The 23639-nt window shown below is 41.2% G+C and overlaps 1 protein-coding gene across 3 annotated transcripts in view; it reads right to left on the reverse strand.

Annotated features, from left to right (window-relative positions):
* TOX (thymocyte selection associated high mobility group box) overlaps positions 1–23639 on the reverse strand; it is a 303389-nt gene that overhangs the window by 130678 nt on the left and 149072 nt on the right. For all 3 annotated transcript variants that reach the window (XM_029923705.1, XM_029923704.1, XM_029923703.1), the window contains exon 2: positions 17470–17535. In XM_029923705.1, the coding sequence (XP_029779565.1) occupies positions 17470–17520 (51 nt within the window). In that variant the 5' untranslated portion in view covers positions 17521–17535. The remainder of the gene's footprint in view (positions 1–17469; positions 17536–23639) is intronic.

Consider the following 23639-nt stretch of genomic DNA (forward strand, 5'->3'; position numbering starts at 1 on the left):
ATGATACCAAGTTGCCAACAGGCAGTGGTTTTGGGGCAACAAAATTCCATAATTTAAGAATTAACATTAGCTTTGGTATCAGGTAGTTCCTTATCCCAAATTCCATTCCAATGCCTATCTCACTATTTTTAAACTATATTTCACTATTTCTCACTATATTTACTCTATATGAACATGAGAAATCATAATTCGTCTTTGTGTCAACACTTCAAAGGCTGAACTTGTTGATACTTATCTTTTAAGAATTAAATGGTGTCTGTTTGAAACTTTACATAAATAACAGACCGTTAATGCCAGGGATAAAGGGAAACGATGTTTTTTTAATTTTATAAATGCTATTAAACCTCTGAAAGGACTCAGGGATATTCTATCTGTGGTATGCCATAACCTTACATGTGAGCATTTCTCCAGTAGTTAAATCTTAATTTGTGGTGTTTTAAAGGAAGGTTTAATTGGTATCACTTTACATTCAGTGATAACGATTGTACTGCATTTCAACAAAGCTCCATGGTTATGTTACTGTAATTACACATTAATGTTATTTAATCCATGCACTAATATACCAAAACCACAGATTTCACAACCTAAATGGTAACGGGTAGTTAACGTAGATTGGGAATTTTAACAACATAAGGTTACTTGGTAGTTTCTGTTCTTTACGTCTGAAGTCATGATAGGGTTATTTGCGGGGGGCCTATTACAGTGTAACTGATGCCATAAAAAAGTATTATCACAATTGTATGATCGCCAAAATGTCACAGAACTTACAAAAACCTCAACGCCAGGCTAATTACTAATTATTTTTTAAATGTGGAGATGAATTAGCTAATTCCTTGACACTGATTTCTACAACATGACATCTTTATTTTAATTTTTAAAAACAGTAGACATAAGTTTGACTTAATAGTAAGCTATCTATTAGAGAAAGTTGCAGTTTTTTGGAGGAATGGATTACAATAGGATAGGGTTCTGTATTTTCCCTATTCCCGTGAGGCTGCCTGTTTAGAATCAGTTATTCAGTGTTGCTTGAGTGAAATTAGCAAAAGAGTCCCTCAACAAATGCACGCATGAATGCGTGAATGCTAAGGTGACTTTTTAAAAAGGCAAGAAATTTGGGAATATATCACTTTTATTGCAAGGGCGTGGATGAATATCCTGTATTCTCAAGGCTTTGCACTGGTCAGCGGACAACATGGTATGTGATGTTAATCTCTCAGCATCTCCGGAAGCCAAAAATATCCTGCTAGAGACGTGAAGGCTTGAGTAGCCTGAGAAAGGCTGGGCAAGGTAGTCTGGCCTGCTGATCTGTCCTGAAATGGCTTGCGCTTACCATTCCATAGTGACACAGAGGTACCAGAGGACCTTGTAAGGGTGAGTTTGGGGCTCCTGGATTCTCAGAAACCTAGACCCTCCAACAGGTAGAAGAACATCAGCTAAGGACCCCGTGCAAGCCACAGTTTCACATCAGGATCCCTTGGGAACAGCAGGTCTTATGTCCCTGCCAGGCCAGCAGCAGGGGCCTAATTGTACAAGTGAGCATAGAGTGGATGAGAAGGTCCTCTAAGCAAAGGGAAGCGACATTGTGAGGAGAGCAGGAGATAGGTAATCAATAAAGGCTTCTGTTAAGGCTATCCTTGGGTGATCCAGGGGACTTACTACACTTGTCTACTGACGTGGGGTCCTTTTATGACTTGGGCTCATTTTCTTCAAGTCTCAGAAAAGCCAAGAGATTCAAATAGTTTTCATTCTCCAGTTGTCTTGGGACCAAGAATCCTTTCTAAAGCCCTTGCATATCCCATGAGATACAGGATTATGTTTTTTTTTTTTTCCTAAGCCTGAATTAGAGACCACCAAGGAGTCAATCCCATGTCCTCTGAGGATCTATAGGGCTTGATTCCAGGGTAGAATTCTGGAGAACACGTATGGACTTGCACGGTGATATCATGTTCCTTATCACTCTGTCTAGTGCCTCTTACTCCTTCTAGTCTAGAGATCAGAGTCTTAGCACACTGAGTCATAGCACTTGCCTTCTCCCCAGAGAATGATAAAAGTCAATAGTGAGCATCTATACACATGGAGAAAAATTATTTAGGGATAGTGGCATGAAATTCAAGCCAATGCTTTTACTTTTATCTTGGATCTTCACCAGCTGAACAAAAGGTACATTGGAAACAAAGAAGCATGCACAATGATTTGCTCTAAACAATGGCCAGTCTGTATGATCTAAATGATTCAAAGAACTCTAAGTTCTATTACTGCTACTTAATCTGACTCTCCCTGATTGGAAGCTACTCACTGGTCCTAAACACAGGACAGTCTCAGCATATGGTTGATGCTGGGATGTGACCTAGGACAGCTCTACTCTAGTGTGGGAGGCTCCGTGCAGCCCCCTGTGACCCGGGAACAGAAGTCAAGAGTCAAGGAATGCGGCTTGGAGTGGACTGTACTAACACAAGGCTAGGCCAATTCTGTAAGACTATGAGCTTTTCAAGGCCACCAAGGGACTCTTGGAAACATGAAGGTCGTAATTTCAAAATATTATCATCCTCAAGAGAGTATTTCCATAGTTCTAAATAGTAAATTCATTTTCTTAAAACCTCACCATTGGTATTTATACAGTTCGCGTCTAAGATGCCACCTTGTTCTGTGATGAGAAGGGGAGAGATTTTAGGCTTGGTCGAGAATACTCATAATGATTCCTTCAGTGACCAATAAGAACAGCCAAGAGTGTGCCGGAAGGAGCCAGGGCTCCAGAGCCCAGATGGCAGGACCTGTATCTAGGTTCTCTGAAGCATTTGTTAGTGTACGTTCTGGGGCAACCTTCCTACTCCTTGTGAGCCTGTTTCAAAACCTGCTTCATGGGGTTCTTTTGAGCTTTGAAAGCAAACACATAAGGTGGGTTAAAAGCTTAATAATCTATGTCCACCACATAGAATGTTCTTGATAAATAGCTATGGCTATTATTCAGTGGGTTTATACATGCCATGGAATGGGCCATGTCCAAGAAAACAAACAACTACGGAGAGTGTAGGAGAGGGTTTCGACATCATTATAAAGGAATTTCAGTATATTTGCCATTGAACAGAACTCACATTGAAACAAAGGTAGCCCCATTCATACATAATGCATTCATTTCATGGCTCCTCATAAGTAGCTAAGATAAAGTCTGGCCTTTATTGTAATGGAATGAAATTGCATTGTTGAAATTAGAGAATAAGAAGATAGTGGGAAACACTGGGCAGGTGAAGGTTGGTGAGGAGCTCGGAGGGCAATGGCTTATGCACAAAGGGCCACAGGCCTCTTCTGGGAAGTGCACAAGGCAGACCCGCAGCCCAGGCTGATGGCTGCCTGACACGTCCACTCCTACTGACCCAGGGAGAAGGCCGATGACCTTGGGAGCCAAAATTTCAGCATCTACACTTGCAACAAAAGCTATACTTCCTCACAGACTGCCTTGTGTTATAGAAAGGCTGTCTTCACTGGGCGATTCTTGGCAAGGATGTAAAACTGCTAAGCAGATAGATTGTTTCTGAGACTCACATCAAGACACTGGGTCATAGGAAAGTAACAGAGGATCCTTCCAATCCCTTTTGATTTGATCTGTTGGGACACCTTCCTAGCCATCTGGCTAAAGCCATTCTCCTTGCCTCTGTTGAACCCTCCCAGGACCCCCATTTTAGCAAATAAGGAAAGGAAATGTCTCACCTGGCTTTTGGAAGATCCCATCCCCCCGTCTGTTTAATTACATCCTCACATTCCTTTTTAATCATATTGCTTAACATAGTCCATGACCTGGGTGTCCTGTTTACATTATTTTCTCCTTCTGCAATCCACACTTCCTTTCGCTACAGCCTCTTCTTATGTTTTATTCTTAGCCCACACGACTGCATCTGGAAGTGAGATGTTAATTAGGGCTTTTCTTTTGACTACAGAGAATCCATGGTTTCTTACCATCTAGATAGAGTGTTCACATGTGCTGACCAGAAATAAGGGGAATTTTCCTCTGGATGTTACCTTTTCTTCTCTCTTTAAAATCTAGTTTTGCCACCAGAGGGGCCTTGTCTTTGTGGGTCTCTGTCCACATATTGCAATCATTATAAAGAGCACTCAATCTTCGGTGACAAGAAGTCCATAACTCAGAAGAATTCAAAAGATATCATCTTGTACATATCTTTAAATTATGTGATGGCTTCATGCAATCATGCATACACTAAAAATATGGCTATGGTTATAACATTGTAAAAATATGTTTCTCATATAGGTCTTTATTTGAAAGAAAAATAAATAGCACTGCCATCCCACATATCCTGAACGCCTTAATTTCTAATCTGTAACATAATTCCTGAAGTTTCAGGATAGAAAAGTACCGATGTTTAAATATGTTTCATCCTTTATTGAAAATTCTTGTCACCTGATTCAAATAACTAAATGGAAAGGGAAGGAAATGGAAGAGTTTCTTAGAAAAATGATTTCTTAAAAAAAAGAAAAATGATAAACTTCCTGTGTCTGTTTTCAGAAGTTAAGACATTGCATGTAATGGTGATTTCTCTCAAAAGAGTTTAAACAGCACCAACATGATCTCCAATTTCTTTCGAGAAGACCTTCAGAAGTGGTATTTTTCAAATTCTTTTGTCTCCGCAGGAACAAGGGTTGATAGCTTGAGACTATAATGTATTACTGTGGAAAGCTTTGGTCTGTTACATAAATCATCTTAACGCTCAGCAAGAATTGTCCAACAGTGCCATTGATGTGCTCAAACCAATGATCCTGCAAACAATTTTTTCGTCTTTCCTCACGTTAGACAATAGCAATAAATCATCTTCATTTAAAAACACACAATGTACTAAGTTTTTCAAGCAACAGTTATCAAAATGCAATTTTTTTTTGTAAAAAAGTACGTTTATTGTATTGGCGCTCATTCATTTTTGTAACCTGTGCTGAGCAAAAGGCCACGAGCCCCTCACTTGCCACAGAGCATTTGTTGTGTCCCTACTATGTGTAAGGCGTCCTCCGGAGTTGGACTTGAGATACAGAGGACGATAAGATGCTGTTTGTTATGAAGGAGATGAATCAGAAAATATTTAAAAACTTAGGTACCCACTAAAGAGCATGTGTCAAGTGTAAACGGAAGTGGAATTACTTGAGGTGGGGCTGATGAAGGGATCGTAACAAGCAGACTGACCCTGATAACGGGGCCTGGATATCAGACAGTTGTGCCGAAATGCACTCCGTGATCAAAGGAGGATCATCAAAACAACAAATGCGTGAGTCTGGACAATGCAGCAGGGAGATTCAACAGCAAGGTCAGGTCTTCAGCCTCTGAGGAAACTTCAACGGCAAGATTGGCCCCACTGAGAAAAACAAACTTGAGCGTCCTGAGCCCAACTCAGTCCTCTATGGGGACTGTTTTTTTTTTTTTTATTGGATTATGTTTTTTCGTAATTGAAAACCCAGTGTATAAAGCCTGAACGAGACCAGAAAACATGAGGGTGATTTGAGGCTGTCCCAGTGAACGGTTCACATCGGCTCGAAGGGCCAGGATTGGGTGAGCTCTGATTCCAGAAGCTCTGAGGGTGCAGGTGTCCTGGGACAGTGAGCCAAGCATCTTCAGATGGGGGGTGGGTAGGGCAAGGTAGTCTAAAACTCTGTGAATCAGGGCTGATGCTGGGCTCACTTCTCCAGAGACTTCCAGAACAGCTTTTAGCATTTACATATAGACAGCTCTCTGGCCACACTTCATGAATGATACTGAAATGGGGAACATTTATTTCCTCTTGGTGCTGTTTGGGGGCCTACATGAGTGTCTGAGTTACATTTTTAGGTGATACGTTAAACCCAGTATTGTGTGTTGTCATACGTGCCTCCCTTTGGTTAAAAAAACAAAACAAAACAAAAAAAGTCCCCCCTAAACACCAAAAAATAACAAGCTTCTGGGAAATAAATAACGAACCCCCCCTTCCATAAGCCACAGTGCCCACACGAATGGGTAGAAAGAGAAGAGCCACTTCTTAAACCCTAGTAGGGGCCCGAGGACGCTCTTCTGGTAACAAGTTGTCTTTCTATACTGAGGTTTTAAAAGGGGTAATTAAAACATTTAAATATCACTGTTGAGCATGCAATTTTATGTACAAATGCAGCTATACTTTTTTTAGTTTTTCAGATGTTTTGAATTCTCACTTTGAGTTCATATAGTCTGAGATTCAGCTCAACTTTTTTTTTTTGCTTTATTTTATAAATAATCCATGTTAACCAGAAAAAAAAATATATATCTATATGAAAAGAAATCACTGTTAGTCCATCGATTAAGAAAAAAAAAAAAGAAAAAAACCACTATTAAGACACGTGTGTCTTTCAGAGCACCTGGGTGGCTCAGTCGGTTAAGCACCTGACTTGGCTCAGGTCATGATCTTGTGGTTTGTGAGTTCGAGCCCTGCATTGGGCTCTGTGCTGACAGCTCAGAGCCTGGAGCCTGCTTCAGATTCTGTGTCTCCCTCTCTCTCTGCCCCTCCCCTGCTCGCACTCAGTGTCTCTCTCTCTCTCAAAAATAAAGACATTAAAAAAATGTGTGTGTCTCAAGATTTTGTATAGCCCGTATTTCCTATTTTGTTTTGGGTTTTTAAGTCAGATCATAGAGCTCTGATTTTGAAGCTAGAAATGTTATATGCAAATCTCAGCTGACTTCTTAGTAGGTGTAGAGACCGAATTTCTCTAAGCCTCAGTTTCCAAATCTGTAAAATAGGGATGACATTTGTATTCAATTCATTAAAGGCAATCTTTCTTCAATGAGATGAATGAGATAATGTACATAATTTGAGTAATATACAGGCTCATATGAGCAGTCAATAAATTGTGAGCTACATCATTATTTATTATTTTATTATTCCATCATGTAATTTAATCTGATCACTGAAAATGAATTATGAGTAACTTCCATGTCAATAAATATCATCTACATTATTGTTTAAATGGCTGCACATTATATCATTGTGTACATGTTCTATGATTTATCCTGTTGGTTCCCTGTAAATAAGTATTTAGGGTTTCTGATTTTTCTGTTATGAGCCACATTGTGGTGAATTACTGCATGCATTTTTTCCCATAGGATAATGTTCTAGAGTTCTATATTTATGCTCAAATGGAATTCTAGGATGTTCACTGAAGAGAAGACCTTGAGGACTATGCCTCCACTCTGCAGTTAAGGAAAACGATGTGCAAAGAGGTTGAACAATTTGCTTGTATTTAGAGAACTAGGTGGGCAGAGAGGACACCCATAACATCATTGGAGAGTTGATTTTTTACACATAGTAACTGAATAAAATGCATTGGGTTTCAATATGCCATCTTAACACCACATGCAGTCTTGCAGCTTTGATAATTTTCTTTAAAAAAAAAAAACAAACCAAAAACCTGTGTTAAATAGATTTTTGGTCAAGTTCTATTTGCTACATCACGTGCAGGCAGCCAGTATGGAACTGAGCATTCAGTGCTGGCCTATTTTTTATAGGTACATATTTTATATGTAAACTTAACAATACGTGTTGTATGTGTTTATGGCCACTCTTTTTATTTTTGCCTGTTGCACAGAAATCAGTATATGTTGGGTCTGCAAAATCAGATTCTTCATCAAGAAGCCGGGTCAGCAGAGGAGAACTGAACAGATTGTCTGTGCTCCTGGTTTGTCTCCTCCGTCCATCGGGGGGTGGGGGTGAGGGTGGCAGCGCAGGAAAAGGAAAGAGGGGCTCCTGTTTCTACCCACCCTCGCAGAGGCAATGCCTACTTCTTGGATCTTTTACCAGGAAGCAACTCCATGTGGATCCCTAGGTATTTGAGGATCATCTTACTTCCTACAGTCTTTGCTAAAAAGCAAGCTTACACTGAAATGGAGCTGAAGATAGAAACATGGGAAGAAAATAAAAAAGTTGAACAATTGGGGAGACAATTTCCTCAGTTTAGTGAAGATTAAACCTTCACCTTCAGTTCCTAGAAGTGGGATCCCTGGGGAAGAGTGGCCCGAGGGTCTTCTCTGGAAGACCTCTTGTACTTTATTTACTCCTGGAGGAAGAAAGGAAAAGTGTGCAGGGTAGGAAAAGTGTACCAGCCCCAGACAGGAAGAGCTGTGACAGTACAGGGGAAATGACAGTGGTGGTGAGAAAGGGGTGGGAAAGGCTAGAAAAGAGGGGAAGGAAGGAATCATTGACCAGGGCAAATAAAAGAAGCAGGGACCTCAAAAACACCTCACCTTTGCACAGCTTTTATGTGTGTTTGAACGAGTAGGAAATCAGAAACTGAAATTGGAATATGAAAGTGCTGCTTTTGTAGGTCAGCGATGGAAATTTGCAAATTCATTTGGTTCACCCTAATATTTTTCAGAATATTCCCACACGTGTAACAGGACTGAGCAGTTACCTCAGTACTAACAAGGTGGTTGAGGTTAGTCCGTCAACATCTCTTGACCTTGAAGTTCTAAAATAAGATGAAGCCTGGCTGAGCGAGGATGGAACTTGACTTGGACATTAGGCCTTCCTAGGCCAGAATCTTAGCTCTGACACTTACTAGCTGTTTGGCCAAACAGGCTACCTCTGTCATCCTCACTGAACTGTTATAAGGATTAAATGAGATAATGTATGCAAAGCCTTTGCTTAGTTCCTTGCCAGTCACAAGGGGCTGCCAAATGACAGCTTTTATTATTACTATGGATCTAATTCATTCATTACCTTCGGGTAGGGGAGCGCTAACCTAAACTTCTAGCCAAGCGGAAGCTCCCTACCACAATTTACCGTCATCTTGAAAAGCAAAAAGATCAACTGAAGTCAGAGCATAAGAAATAAACAGCTCAGTAGTCACAGTATAGAGAAGTCCAGGCTTCCCAGAGGGCAACTTGTGTCTGGGGCTGACAGCCCTGCCCCACCCCTGCGATCCTATTCCTCCTGCCCCCAACCCCATTCCTCCAAGGCCACTCTGCTTTACGCATTCAGAAAATTGCAACTCACAGTAGGTTTAGCTCTTCTTGAAGGAGGGCCTTCTGAAATGCCAGGAGACAGCTGGTTGCATGCAGTGAAGACTACATATAAGAAGTCAATAATGATTGGCCTCAAACAATGGCCATCAGAGCCCTTGTGAGTTTCAGACCAGGCTCTTCCATTTGAATAATTTTATCTTAGGACTAAGAAGTCATTTGCTTGACTCTGCTTGCGACAGGAGTAATTATCATAACGTGTCAGCAGCAAGGAATGTATGGAGAATATTTTCTAAGACAGCCACCAATTAATTACAAACCATTAGGGTTATAGTTATAAGTTTTTATATCCAAACTGTGAAATAGCATATCAGAAAAAAAAAAAACACAGGAGAGAGAGAGAAAAAAATACGGATAGACATAAAGATTAAACTGAAACCTGTGTTTCTGGGAAGTGTCGCTAAGTCTGTTCCAAAACCGAGGAACTGAAACTGCAAAGGGAAACTTGACACTTTTTTAAAGGTGTTTAGGTGGCAGATGAGGATATGAAGGAGGTCTCAGGAGAGATACAGGTGGGTGGGTGGCAGAAACCTCAGCTTTTCCAAGCTTCAGTGTTCTTACACTAAAAATGGGCAAAATCGTTTCTGGTTGATGTACTTGCATGATTAGTTGTTAGTATTTGTTTAGAACAATCTTCAAGTGTCTTGGAAATGGAGTTGGCTTAGAGAGATGACCTCAGTCAACACGTTACTCTTCTTAACTTGAAATACCATACCTATTTTATAGACATTCGTTAGTGACAGGTTTACTGTCGTAAGTGCCAGACAAAAAAATCTAGTATGTGCTATACTGCAAAATTTCACAGGGAGGATCATTTAGCTTCTCATATTCGTTCACACGCTAAAGAGAAAATCTACAAAATACAGTTCTGAACAAGCCAATGGGCTACATTCAGAATGTATCAAGTGCACCTATTGAACTGGTCAGGCAGTGTCCGGAGACACAGTGCCCTTCCTAATGTCAGAATGCCTTGGTGTCACTCGATGGTGGACCCCTGTACAAATCATCCTCCAAACGAAGCTCGATGTTTTCTTGAGAATCTGTTTCTTCCACCAAAGCTATTCCAGTCAGATATTTTCAGATTGTTTATCACTGAAATGCACTTCCCTGATGCCTAAAAAAACATACTATTAGACAATTATCATAAAATTCACAAGCAGACTCAGCAACAAACATTCATTTTGTGAAATAAAAAATGAGTCTTAGAGTCACAAATCCCACAGCTTGGAAATGTATATGATACACAACATTTAACCTGTCAGCTGCCTCATTAGTGTCAATGGGTGGGAACTGGCAATCAGTAGATGGTGTGCTCTCCATGTGTTTATGTTTGAAAATTTCCCGAAATAGCTCTGCGAGAGAGGCTGATATAAAACACTTCGACCAGACAAATGAATTTCAGTTTAAATCTCAGGGTCTACTTAAAAGTTGCTTTTTTTTTTTTTAAGGAATCATATTTCTTATGTAACTGATCATTTCTAGTTAACAGAATCAATACCCCATCAGTGACACTAATAATAATAGAGACTGGGTGGCTAAAAAAATCAGCTAAATTTCAATCATATCAATAGGTATGTGATCAAGAAATTATGCAGAAAGCCTGACGTGTGTTTGGCTATCAAGAGCCCTAAGATATATTTGTATGGCGCCCGTATTCCGAATCCATGCAGCTATAAAGACATTTTTATAAACTGTAAGAAATATGCAAGCTATTTCCAGATATAATTCTGAAAAACAGACTTCCATGTACGAAGCCAATTTAGGAAGAAAACAACATAAACAATAGTAACTTGTGTGCTCAAGTGAAGCATCTTTTTAATTTTGAGTAATGAAGATGTCAAGACAAATGCTAGAGTAGTTTAACTTAATTAGGTGTCCTATTTTTCCAGGCGTCCTTTCATTTCCCATTGAAAACTCAGCTTGTATGCAAGGCAACAACAGCAATTTCGTCTGTAATGAATACCTCCGGGACCACGCGGAGTAATCATCTGAACGTTACACTGAAGACTGGTTTGAGTAACTAGTTGGGGCTCGTTAAGAAGCCAGACTCTGTTGGACTAACTAGATTACTCAAAGCATGGCAGTTTCCCCATTTTATTGGGTCAGTGGTCAAAAAGTCAAGTTGACTTTATTCCTGAAATTTCTCCAAAAGGAACCAATCTAGAAGTAATTGGTCTAATTTATAGTTCAAATTTATGTTACAATCATGGAAATTTTATGGTCCGTAGTCAAAGGAGTTGCCCCCCCCCCCAAAATGCTCTTTAAAATATTATGCTTTCGAGGCCCTTTTTTTCATACCCCGTTTATACTCTAACCTAGAGAATTTTCTCATTAGAAAACATGTAATTAAAAATATGTCATTTTTAATATGCTTGCAGGTCTCAAAACTTTGTAATTCTAACGGCAGATTTAAGAAACTACTGTACACAAAGGAACATGAAGAATCCTATTGGTTCCATGGCCATTGGATTGCTTAGAAAAAATGGGAATGCAGTATTATTTTATGGAAAACTGCCTATTAGGATCTAGTTTACTATCCCATTAATTCTTTGAGTCTTGACCTTGAAGTGATTCATTGCGGAGATGGGAGTGCCAGAGCCTTTTGTTGATGCATCGAGGCACAGGTGCCCAGATGGAGAGAAGCTACTGGAATGAAATGAGTGGGGCCAGAATTGCTAAGTGGCTGAATTGCAGGACTTAAAAGCCACTGCAAGGAGAAGACACAGAGGGTTAACACGATTTTTACAAATGTACACAAAATATTTGAATCACTTACTCATCTTTCAACAAAGGATACTTCTGATGTCTGATACTCTAGGCACAAGAGATAATGGGAGAACCCAGGCTGAGTCCTGTCTTCAAGAGCTCACAATCAGGAGTGCAAGACAAGGAAATGGGAACCAATTCTACAAGCATGCTACATGCCACGGAGGGCCAAATCCGTACACCGACAACTCCGCCTACACACTGGAGAGGCGTGGAGGTGTGTACAGAGGGGAGAGACATGGCGCATTCAGCAACAGGGAGAGGAGAAATGGAAGGATGGTGGTGACGTTAGATGGGGGCAGTTAATGACACTGTGAAGCCTAAGATTCAGACAGTAACTATGTAGAAGGAAAGAAGAGACAGATTCAAGTTATACCAAAAAGTAGAATCAACGCTCTCTGAGATTCACTCAGGGCTGAGTGTAAGGGAGACGCTCCAAGTCTCTACCTTGGTGACTGTGCCGTGTGGTGTTACCTCTTACGACTATAGGCAATACAGGAAATAAAGTTTGAGGGGTGAGGGAGTAGGTTGGAGGTGATGAATTTTGATGTGATGAATTAATAAGTTGAGTCTGAGCTGCAGTCAGGAACAGGTGCCCAGTGGAGTTAGAAATCCAACCTGAAACTCACATGAGCAGGCTGCCCTTAATATCTAGATGGCCTTCAACTTTTATATTCAAAATATGTGATATGGAATGCTTGTTAAATGCTTAGTTTTAAGATTCTAGGGAAAAATAGGGGCACCTGGGAGGCTCAGTTGGTTGAGCAACCGACTTCAGCTCAGGTCATGATCTCGCGGTTTGCGGGTTCAGGCCCCGCATCAGGCTCTGTGCTGACAGCTTGCTCAGAGCCTGGAGTCTGCTTTGGATTCTGTGTCTCCTCTCTCTGACCCTCACCCACTCATGCTCTGTCTCTGTCTCTCAATAATAAATAAGTGTAAAAAAAAGATTCTAGGAAAAAATAATATTGCATCTATTTTATCATTGTCTTTTTTAATGTTTATTTTTGAGAGACAGAAAGAGAGAGAGCATGAGCAGGGGAGAGCAGAGAGAGAGAGGGAGAGAGCCCCAAACAGGCTACACGCTGTCAGCACAGCCTGATGTGGGGCTCTAACTCACAAACCATGAGATCATGACCTGAATTGAAATGAAGAGTCAGAGGCTTAACCAACTCAGCCACCCATGTGCTCCAATGTTTTTTCTTGTTGTTGTTGTTGTTGTTAATCTTGAGATTTGAAGGTAAAAGATAGGATTCTGGGGGCGGGGGGAAGAAGCAGAGGGAAAGCTGCACAAACTGAAAATAATCCAAAGTCAGATCTTAGGTCAGGACATTTAATACTTTGGGCTTAATGCCCAAAGTGATGCGTGGAATTAATCATAGAAATTGGTTCAAGTTTAAAGGATAGCTATTCATGGACATAAGGAGGAAGGAAGGAAAGTAAGAAGAAAAAGGAGGGGGGTGTCTGGGTGGTTCATTTGGTTAAGCGTCCAACGTCGGCTCAGGTCATGGCCTCACAGTTCATAGGTTTGAGCCCCGCATCGGGCTCTGTGCTGACAGCTCGGAGCCTGGAGCCTGTTTCAGATTCTGTGTCTCCCTCTCTCTTTGCCTCTCCCCTGCTCATGCTCTGTCTCTCTCTCAGTCTCAAAAATAAATAAACATTAAAATTTTTTTAAAAAAGAAGACAGGAAGAATAGGAGGAGGGAAGGAATAAAGGAAGCAAGGGCGTGGGGATGGAAACCAAACAGAAGGAAATGGTTTAGCAGAGTAACAGCCAAGGTCAAGGAGAACATGATTTATTGAAAATATGGTTCAGTCAAGTAACTTTCTTGAGCATTAAGCTTTTCTAAGGCCTGACACCAGAAAAACCTTGTGATTCCCCGATCAAGCGATTATTTCTTACATAAAAAGATCAGTCCTTTTCAACCTTTTTCACACAGTACCCAACAGAGGGATGCATGAGGGTGTTTCTGCATCCAGAGAACTGGGGGGGAATGTTGCCCGTGTGAGTGGGGAGTTGAGAATGAACAGGTAGCCATGGAAAACGATACTCTGGAAACTGCCATGGAAAAAGAGAGAATGAGAGAAAGTAATGGCACATATTCAAAATTAAACACAAATAAATAACCTTGGTGTCATAGAGAGTTTCAGTCAAGAGAACCGGACTCCTCTTCCATTTCCTTTGATGTATTTAATTGAAATGAACACGTATTATCTTGAGTAGAATCACATATAAGGAGCTACTGAAGGTCTTGTGACTCTAGGGGCTGGAGGAAGGGGCTGGAGTGATTTTCAGGAAAGAGGCCTCAGAGCATGTGAGTCTGAATGGGCCTAGAAGATTCCAGAGATAAATCAAAGCTAAGGGGGGAAGCCTTGCTCTTCTCTACTCTGCCATATTGGTCAATCAGACACGACCGGTTAAAAATGAGGAAGAAGTGAGTTTTGAAAAGGCCATTGGCCACAACAGCTTTCTGTCTGGCTTGCCTTTCTGTGACATGCTCCCAATTTCCCACAAACTTCCCACAATTGCTTAGGAGGGAATCTGCAAGCTCATGGGGTATCAAGCAACACGGTGCCCCTGAGCCAGGGCCTGGGAGCATGCAAAGAAATCTTACATCACATGCTTCAAATTCTATGCACAGTAAAGGTAAAAAAGAAAGAAAGAAAGAGAAAGAAAGAAAGAAGGAAAGAAACAGAGGAAGAGAGAAAGAAAGAAAGAGAAGAAAGTTAAATGGTCTTTAAGTTAAAGAACTGAGTGGCCAGCGTACCCACAGCTAGCTATTAGAGGAGAAAATAGTCAATATTCCAAGAACAGAGCTAGGGAGAAGTGGAAATGTCATGGGTTTTTATTGCATATTTGTCAGGCTCATTATAAGGTAGTATACTCAATTTAAAAGCTGCCTACCAATTACAGAATTATATGCAAAAATTTTAAGGATTTGTACACACTAGCGTAAGAGGTATAGAATGCGTGCAGCAGATAGGGCCAAACTGCCCTTTGGGACCGTCTCAAAGAACATCATTAATGTTTACAGTATACTTCCATTTCTGGAGCCACTCCAGCATTGGCTTTCTATAAAAATCATTTCAAGTTCAGAATCATGCTATTTGCTTCCAGCAACATCACAGGAGCAGGAGTGTACCATATGTTGCTACTTAGCAACTTAGTCTAGAAGTCCCAAAGCATGTACTGATTTGAAAATTGAACAGAATTATAATTGTTGAGTGATGCTATGAGGCAAGTTGTCTTGGATTACTAAACTCTGCAGATGTTTGATGTTATGTAGGAAAAGGAATAAAACTATTTTTTCCCCCGTAAGATGACTAAACTCCTATTTATGGTGGCTGAAAGGGCTAAATTGATTAAACTTCCCTGAAAGAACACCAGGTAATGAATTTTTGGACACACTGTATTAGAGTAAACAAAAGGAATGTTAAGTGTAAAATTTAGCTAAGGCCATTCAACTTACGTAATTTGCAAAGTTTATTCCCCCCTAGAGTATGTATTATCTCCCATTAGTCTAATTTTTAAAATAGCACATTCGAGGGGCGCCTGGTGGCTCAGGCAGTTAAGCCTCCGGCTTCGGCTCAGGTCAGACCTCACGTTCGTGGGTTCGAGCCCCACGTCAGGCTCTGTGCTGACAGCTAGCTCAGAGCCTGGAGCCTGCTTCTGGTTCTGTGTCTCCTTCTCTCTCTGCCCCTCCCCCCTCATGCTCTGTCTCTCTCTGTATCAAAAATAAATAAAACATTAAAAAAATAAATAAGCACATTCGAGACACATTTTTATATGGGCTACATTATTAAAAAATAGTTTGCTTCATGCACACAAACCTGCCATATTTCTACGAGCACAAAAAGTATTTGGGGCTCTTTACTCTTTCATAAATTATCACTGGTACATACGTACGTCCATATGCAATGGCTGGTATTTAAAACATTCTTAGTAACTCCTGATTGAAATACTAAAAGGAATAATGTTAGCTGTTTGATTTTAGTCAGGGCTGAATAGTATCTATTATACTTGAGTTCAAAAATCTCAGGAACCAAGTTGTTATGATGTATATGCTTTGAATTTCCAATCCTTTATCCAGAAGTCTTTAAGACGGACATAATGATTCTCTGAAAGGGAGCAGCTGCTTTATAACAGCAATCATTTATTGAGTTTGTGTTTCTACTGTTTCAAACAAATTCAATTAGCCCTTACACTTCAAAACCCTAAAGGCACCAAAGAGATGATACTGGGTTGCTTTAATCTAATCGTAATACTAAACTTGTCAGTACAGTTTGGGGATTGATGGTTAGAAGAAAATTAATAGTAACATTTTTCATTTTTTAATCAAACAGTCCTATTCAGAACTACCTATGGATCTCGGAGGCTACTTAGCTGAATGAATTCAGTGAAGTTAAGAATTCTAAATGCAAACCTCAGCCTTCCAACGGTATTCTGAAAGTGATCAACTCAGTTGAATGCAAGGAAATGGAGTCCGGATCTTTGAACTCAGTGATGACCTTCTCGTCTGAACACTATAGTGTAGTTTCCAGAATGTCTGCCGGAGAAGGCAGTGTTCGTAATGACTTCTACATGCAAAGTTCACCGAGAGGCAGGCTTGCCTCTGTTTTGAGTTAAGCCCGAGGCATTCTGCGCTCAGAGAAATTTCAAAGCGTCCACCCCTCACATATACATTAGATTAATTCACTGACAACCAGCATGGAGAAAAATAGAAGTTTTAGTTTTGTTCTCCATTCCCCCACCCATCCCCATTATCAAACCTCTTTGGACAGCTTTGCAGGCACTGAAAACTCCTCTGTTAGAGTTGACGCCACACGTACTGACACATGAAACGTCACACTGCCGTGGTTCTGCTGCTATTCCAGAAAAAAACAATACACTCGAATCTACAAAATGCTCCTCTGAATTCTCCCTTGTTTTCATTTATTCACTTATTTTCGTTGACACTGTTACTCCGCCTGATGCTATGCTCGCACTTAAGGGCAGTTATGCTTTGGCCTTAAATGTCCTCACCAGATTAAAGGGCCTGGTCTTACGTATCTAAAAATAAATAGCCCAGAATTCCCTTTTATAAATGTAACCGTTTACATTTTCAAGGGGCTTTCGTTGTCACTTTTCACGGTTAAATACCTTGCCAACCATTGCCAGTGAAAGGGCCACACATGCACTCCTGAAGATTGCAATCCCATCACGCACTGTGGCTTGATGACGCCCAGTTGAGTCGGCCTGAAGACGGCCGTACAGTGCTCACGGCCCCTGTGATTTGGGTTCTGAATGTAACACTGTATTGACAACTGCCCCAATCACTGGTAACGAACGCTATGTGTGACACGTGTAGCTTCCAATGATTAACTCGTCTATGGGCAGAAGCACAAATAACCTGCACCTCCACAGGCTTCATTTCCTAAAGGTAAAACAACTGTTTAGGCAAGATCATGCGGGCAAAACAGCTGCTTGCCATTCTGCAGCAGGGAACAAGGTAGGATCTTTCAACAAACGCCAACTGTGGTGTTTTATCAGCTCTATCTCATTAACTGGAAACAAGGCTTAAATGCTTTGTTTATAAATTATGATTATTCCTGATTGCGGCAGTTACTGATAGCGCTACTCATTTGCAAGGCAACTCTTTGAATTTGTTTAATTACAATTTGAAACAAGGCAGAGAAGATTAATTAACCCACCTGGCTGGCTGGCACATAATCCTGGCTCGGCTCTGTCATGCTCATATACATGTTCTCACCGTCAAACTGCGAATGAAACAATAGTAAACATTCAGCAATCTCGACTGTGTGTGTTTGTTGTTGCTGTTGTTGTTGTTGTTGTTTTCACCATCAAACTGGAAAACAGTAGCCACAAAAAAGCAAAACAAAACATACTGTGGTGGGGAATACGGAAAATCTGTCATAGCAAGTGAGCCACATCTTTTCTTTGACGTTTCTGTTGTCATCCTCCCTGACCCTGGATGTCAGTGATTTGGAGTAATTAGTGCTCTAGTAATTACAGCAAGCAAGCAAGAAATGAATGGTTTCCTTTCATCTGCAATCTGTTTTAAAACAAAAATGGCTCATTTTGCATACCACGTCTACATACTGCCATTCCGTTGTGAAGAGGCATTAAATGAACGGCATGATTTCTTGGAGAAAAGGATAATGGGAAAGACACTGAGGCACAGCTCGGTGCGTCCTGAGTTTAGCTCCCCAAAGGGAAAAAGTGCGGCGTTTTCACCGTAGACCAGAACTAGCTTCATCACAAGGGCCTTATGATGAAAAATTGTAACTTTATAATAATGTTGAGAAAGAGCATGCGGCATCACAACCATGGCTGAGAATGATAATGACAATGAATCACGGTAAAAATATACACGCTCCACGATTAAACATTCCTCTCTAAAGTTTGTCAGACCTACGGAGGTCATGTAGGTATCATAAGTGCACAGAAATTCACACGCAGACTCACGAGCTCAGGACAAGAAGGGAGCAGGAGATTCATGGGGTAGTAAGAATCTGATAAGAGTAACAACAACAACAACATCATTTTCATTATTTGGGTCTTCGAAAACAGTAATCATTCCATTCAGACTTAATCCCCAGCTAACTTTAGTCATTTGATAAATGGGCAAAGCATTCCTTTTTTAGTGGGAAGAAGAATTTCCCCCTAGGAAATAATCAAGTGGACTAATGCAGCCAGCTTCAAAGAGCTGACTCTGAATATACTCTCATTGCCAGACTAATTTCAGACATGAGAACTTGAAAATCTGAAAAATTACGCTTGAAGACAGAATACCGTTATTGATGAAGGTGCAAGCACACAGTAGTAGGGGTGCAGTTTATTGATCATCACGAAAGAGAAAACTGTGATATAGACATTGCGGTCCACCGTCTATGAGGTGCCAGTGTATGAGGGTTGTAAAAACACTGGAATACGCCAAAGACTCTGAACGGCACTCTGCTACGCCAGTGCCCTGATGATTCACATAAACAAGGAAAGACCTCCCTACAGACACCGAAGCACTCATGAGGTTAAGTTCAAGGAGCCAGAGGCCTTCCTCATACATCACCCTGCAAATACATTTCATGTGATGTGAACAAACTTATCTACACAGATACGAAATCGCTTATTGAATGATGTGGTTGTTAGGACAAGTTAGAAACAGCACACTTAGAAAAGACTAGTGAGACATTCAGTTGCTTTGTCATCTGGCTCAGGAGCCCCGAGTCCAAGTGACTTACCCAAGGTTGCTTTTCCATCAGTCAGGTGAATGCCTCCAACCCAAAGATAGGCTAGCCCGAGTCAATCCACCTGTTAGCTGCTAACAACTCAGGCCCCGACCCAAAGCCTCATTCAGCCCTTCTCCACCCCCACCCACTGTTGGTTTGTTTGCAAATGTTTTTTTATGTTAAGATGCCAAAGAACCATTTAAAACATGGACAGTTTCTCTGACTATGACAAACCACACTGCACAGAAGTAGTGAAGTACATCAAATACTCCACGGCCTATGCATATTCTATAAATGTGTTACTTTCTATTTCATCTTCTCTAACTCATTTTCTAAATCTGGTGTTGTTCTCCAGCCAACTAAGGCTTTGAAGTTTTGGTTTTAGTCTATCCAAAGTGTATGCTAATTGAGTATATTCAATGTTACTGCTCTTGAGAAGAACTCTTTTCCTCAAAAAGTACCAATGCTTAAGTAATGTGGAGCCAAGGCTGAAACAGCATTTTACAATAAAAGGTATGTGACTGTGGGAATAACTATTTTTTTAGAGTACATTCCACATCCCCATCACCTGCCTGTAGCTTTACACGTATTACCTGATTCAGTCATCACAACAACCAAGAGTTTGGTATAATTATCACACACATTTTACAAAAGGGGATACAAAGGCCCAGAGCATTTAGGCGAGATGCTCAAGGTCACAGAGCTCATAAGAGGCAAGGGCCGGAACTCAAAGCCAGGCAGCCTGGCTTTCTAGCACATGCACTTAACCACCAGAACATATAAATTATTCCGAATTATAAAGGCTTTTCAGACTTTTCAATTCTGAAACGAGTGTCAATAAATTATCAAAGCAGAGTGTTGGCAATATCTCGACATGGAGACATTATGCAGAATTTCTATGGCATCGGGAGACTTTCAAAAAAAACAAGAGTCGAGGCGCCTGGGTGAGTCAGTCGGTTAAGCATCCGGCTTCAACTCAGGTCATGGTTTCGTGGTTTGTGAGTTCGGGCCCCACAACGGGCTCTGTGCTGACATCTCAGAGCCTGGAACCTGCTTCAGATTCTTGTCTCCCCGTCTCTCTGCCCCTCCCATGCTCATGCTCTCGCTGTCTCTCTTTGTCTCTCAATAAAAAATAAATGGTTAAAAAATTTAAAAACAATAAAACAAACAAAAAAACCAAGAGTCGTACTGGGCCGCCCATCTAGCCACCAGGCTGGTGGAACACCTCCAGATATTTATGATTAAGCCTTCAAGTATTGAGAGGTGGTATGATGGTGGTTTATTTTGTGTCAACTTGACTGGGCCACCAGGTTTCTGGATATTGGGTCAAATACTATCCCAGGTATGTCTGTGAGGGTACTTTTGGATGAAATTAACATTTGAATTAGAATGAGTGAAGATTGCAGTCCCTGTTGTAGGTGGACCTCATCCAATCAGTGGAAGGCCTGAAAGGCAAGGAAAGGCTGAGCCTCTTCAGAGTAAGCGGGAATCCCTCCTACCTGACTGATGGAACTGGCACAGCCGTGTTTTCCTGGTGTCAGACTTGAAGGGAAACATCAGCTCCTCTTGCGTCTTAAGCCTGCCTGCTTTGCAGCTGAAACTATGCCACTGGCCCTCCCTTCCAGTTTCCCCACTCTAGTTTTGGACTTCTCAGCCTCCGTCATCAAATGGGACAATTTCTTATAATAAATCACACATTCCGTTGGTTCTGCTTCTCGTAAACCCTAACTGAAAAGTTCTGGAAGCTTATTTTAGAGGACCTACAATGTAAAAACACATGAAGGGATGACATCTGTCTCATGCTATGTTTGCCTTCTAGGGACCAGAAGTCATGTTGATTTTGCCTTAAGAGTCTCTGGAGTGACCACCATCCATTCCCTGTGCCCCAGTGTCCCACACACTTTCACACCTCTTTGTCTCTGATCCCTGCTGAGATATTTCTTATGCCCATGGTCTTTCCTTACACCCTTCAGCTTTCCTTAGTCAGGGCTCAGCCATCTCTAGCCTCTGCATTCCCCCCTACAACCTCACCCCGCCCCAGGGAGCCCTCTGGTTCCGGTAGGTTTTGTTCTTAGGGGTCGAACGCACTGAGTTGGGAGCGGCCAGAGAACATACTACACATCTTCACTTCCTTGAGTGCCTCTATAGTCTGGAGCAAGCACGCAGTCCTCAGGAAAAACCTCGTTCACAAAAAGTAATAATATTTGCTTGATTAAATAGATTATTTTCCTAGAGGAAGTGATCGCTTAAGAAGAGAAATAAGAGTTAGCTTTTAGAGAACTGGGTCAGCTCATTATTTTATAGTGGATTAAAGCTAGTTACTCCAGGGGCAGAAGCCCTTAAAAAATGTACAGAAGTAGCTAGATGCCCATTGCTCAAATACGAGCTGTAGTTTTCCCTCAAGAATTTTGTATAATTCAAAAACATACAGATTGTCCAAGAATCAAGAGACCTGGCTACAAATGAGTCTATGCTCTCTTTCCGAAGAATTTTGAGCTGCCAAACAAAGATACATATGCATGTCAGAACAGGCTTAGTCGTTCTTCTTGTGGTCGGACCAACTCTTGGGCACAGGGAGAAAAGTAGGCCATGATCCCACCCTCCTGCCACTACAGCCCCCCTCCAAACAACCCCATCAGGCTAAGGTCATCGGTGTACTGTTCACAGCCCCTGCCCAGCCACACCGCATTCAGGATCTGGTTCCAAAGATCTCACAGGCCTTCTGCAGATGCACCGTCCTTAGAGCACATCCTTCGTGTAATGGGCACAGGTCCCTCCACGCGTCATTTGAAGTGGAATTGCAGTGCACAGAGCCCTAGAATTCTGGCCTTGGGAAGATCCCGGAAGGCATCCTATCTGAGGTTCTCACGTTATGATCGGAGAAACTGACTTTTTATTGGTCCCTTGGTCCATCTGGAACTAGACTCAAGGTCTGGATTCCTAATGGAAGAGTTGTCCACTATGACATACCACTTTATACTCCATCACTCATAAAAATGGGGGGGGGGTCGGACTCTAGGATTGTCCGTAGCTGTACATGGCTTACTTGCATACTCCATAGTCTTGAAGGCACAGTGTGTATTATTATATTAATGCCCCTGTTTTGCTTTACCTGGGGTAAAGCTAAGTAGATGAACGTTGTTAAGAATTGTTACAATAACACTGTTTTATTAAAAGTAACTAATTACATCTCCTCACTGCTTATGTTTATCACAGTTATTACTCTTAGAACTAAGTCAACTGAATTCGGGCATTAGAACTTCTCAAAATAGATCTAAGCATACTAGGACTTTTAATTTCCAGGTATTCTCAATTTAAAACCTGAAGCAAAGTTCGAAAAAAATAAATAGGCTGACTTATTTAAATCTAAATGTAAATGACATCAACTCAGGATTAGCCTTCCTGACCAAGTGTTTTTTTACTCTTTATTGTGTTTTTATTTCAAAGCACCAGTGGATGCAATCACACAAAAAGTCTTTTATAATCTTCTACTACAGTTATTTGAAATTGTTTTTAGAGGATATTAACCAAACCCATAATCCCAAAGAGCTTTGCAAACTAGGTGGTTATTATTTCTCCTATTTAAAAACAGAACGTGGCCATCCAACACTGCCTGAACATAGTAAATGATGAGCAAAAATGGGCACATTTGGCGACCCAAACCACGAAAACCAGAAAAATCAAAGGCAGCATGTGAACTATAAATCAGTCGTTGGCCCTGGTCCAGGAAATGGGATCTTTTTAGGCAAACCATTAGAAGAAACCGAGAAAACGGCTGCTGGGCGGGGGTGCTGGGGAACCTCATGGAATTCATGACACAGTACCACATTGTCCATCGCCTATAAAAGGGAAAACCTTACATTTCTGGGTGTTTTCTGAGGGACTAGTTGATACTCTGATTTTTTTAAAGAGCTAAAAGTAGAAATGTTTATATCAGGGAGTTAATTTGACATATCTTAGAAGATGCATTACAACAAATCATAAGACAGGGTAATATCCTCAAAATAAAATATCTATTTTTGTGTTGCTTGGCTCAGTAGAAGATTAGAAGTCATCTTTTGCCCACTTGTCTTATAATGAAAGCAACAACTTAAGTGTGGGCAGTGAAGTCAATGACTTTTGTTGTCTCATTGAAGCAAAGCATTTTGAAAGCTAATGTGAAGGGAGCTAATGGGCACATCAGCATAGTTACCATTGGTGTTCCCAGGAACACAGGAAAAAGGTATCCAATAAGAACAGAGCAGGGCAAACTCCTACTCTTAACTACGCATCCTCTCATTCTCAAGGAAGGTCAGGAGACACTGGAGACAGACCTGTGTTTATCTATATTCCAGCTTCAAGGCTGCCTGTGTTGAGATGGTCTAAAGCAACACACCTCCATGCAGAGCCGGGCTGAATGAAACTGGGACTGAGCACAAGACCTGGCAAAGTGGCTGACACCGAAAGTGGACCAGCAGAGCCCAGGCCCACAGAAAGAAAGCAGAGTGGCTCCATTGGGGCTCTGCATGGATGTGCCTGAGAGCACACAGAGCTGAAACAGGAAAGAGAAACCCCATTCCGTCTGCCTCCTGCCACTTGAACTTGAGTGGTAAACACTGCTGCAGATCTGAAAGGCATGGAGAGGAAATATGATC

Source organism: Suricata suricatta, chromosome 15 (assembly GCF_006229205.1).
Source record: "Suricata suricatta isolate VVHF042 chromosome 15, meerkat_22Aug2017_6uvM2_HiC, whole genome shotgun sequence".
In the NCBI taxonomy this organism is placed as follows: domain Eukaryota; kingdom Metazoa; phylum Chordata; class Mammalia; order Carnivora; family Herpestidae; genus Suricata; species Suricata suricatta.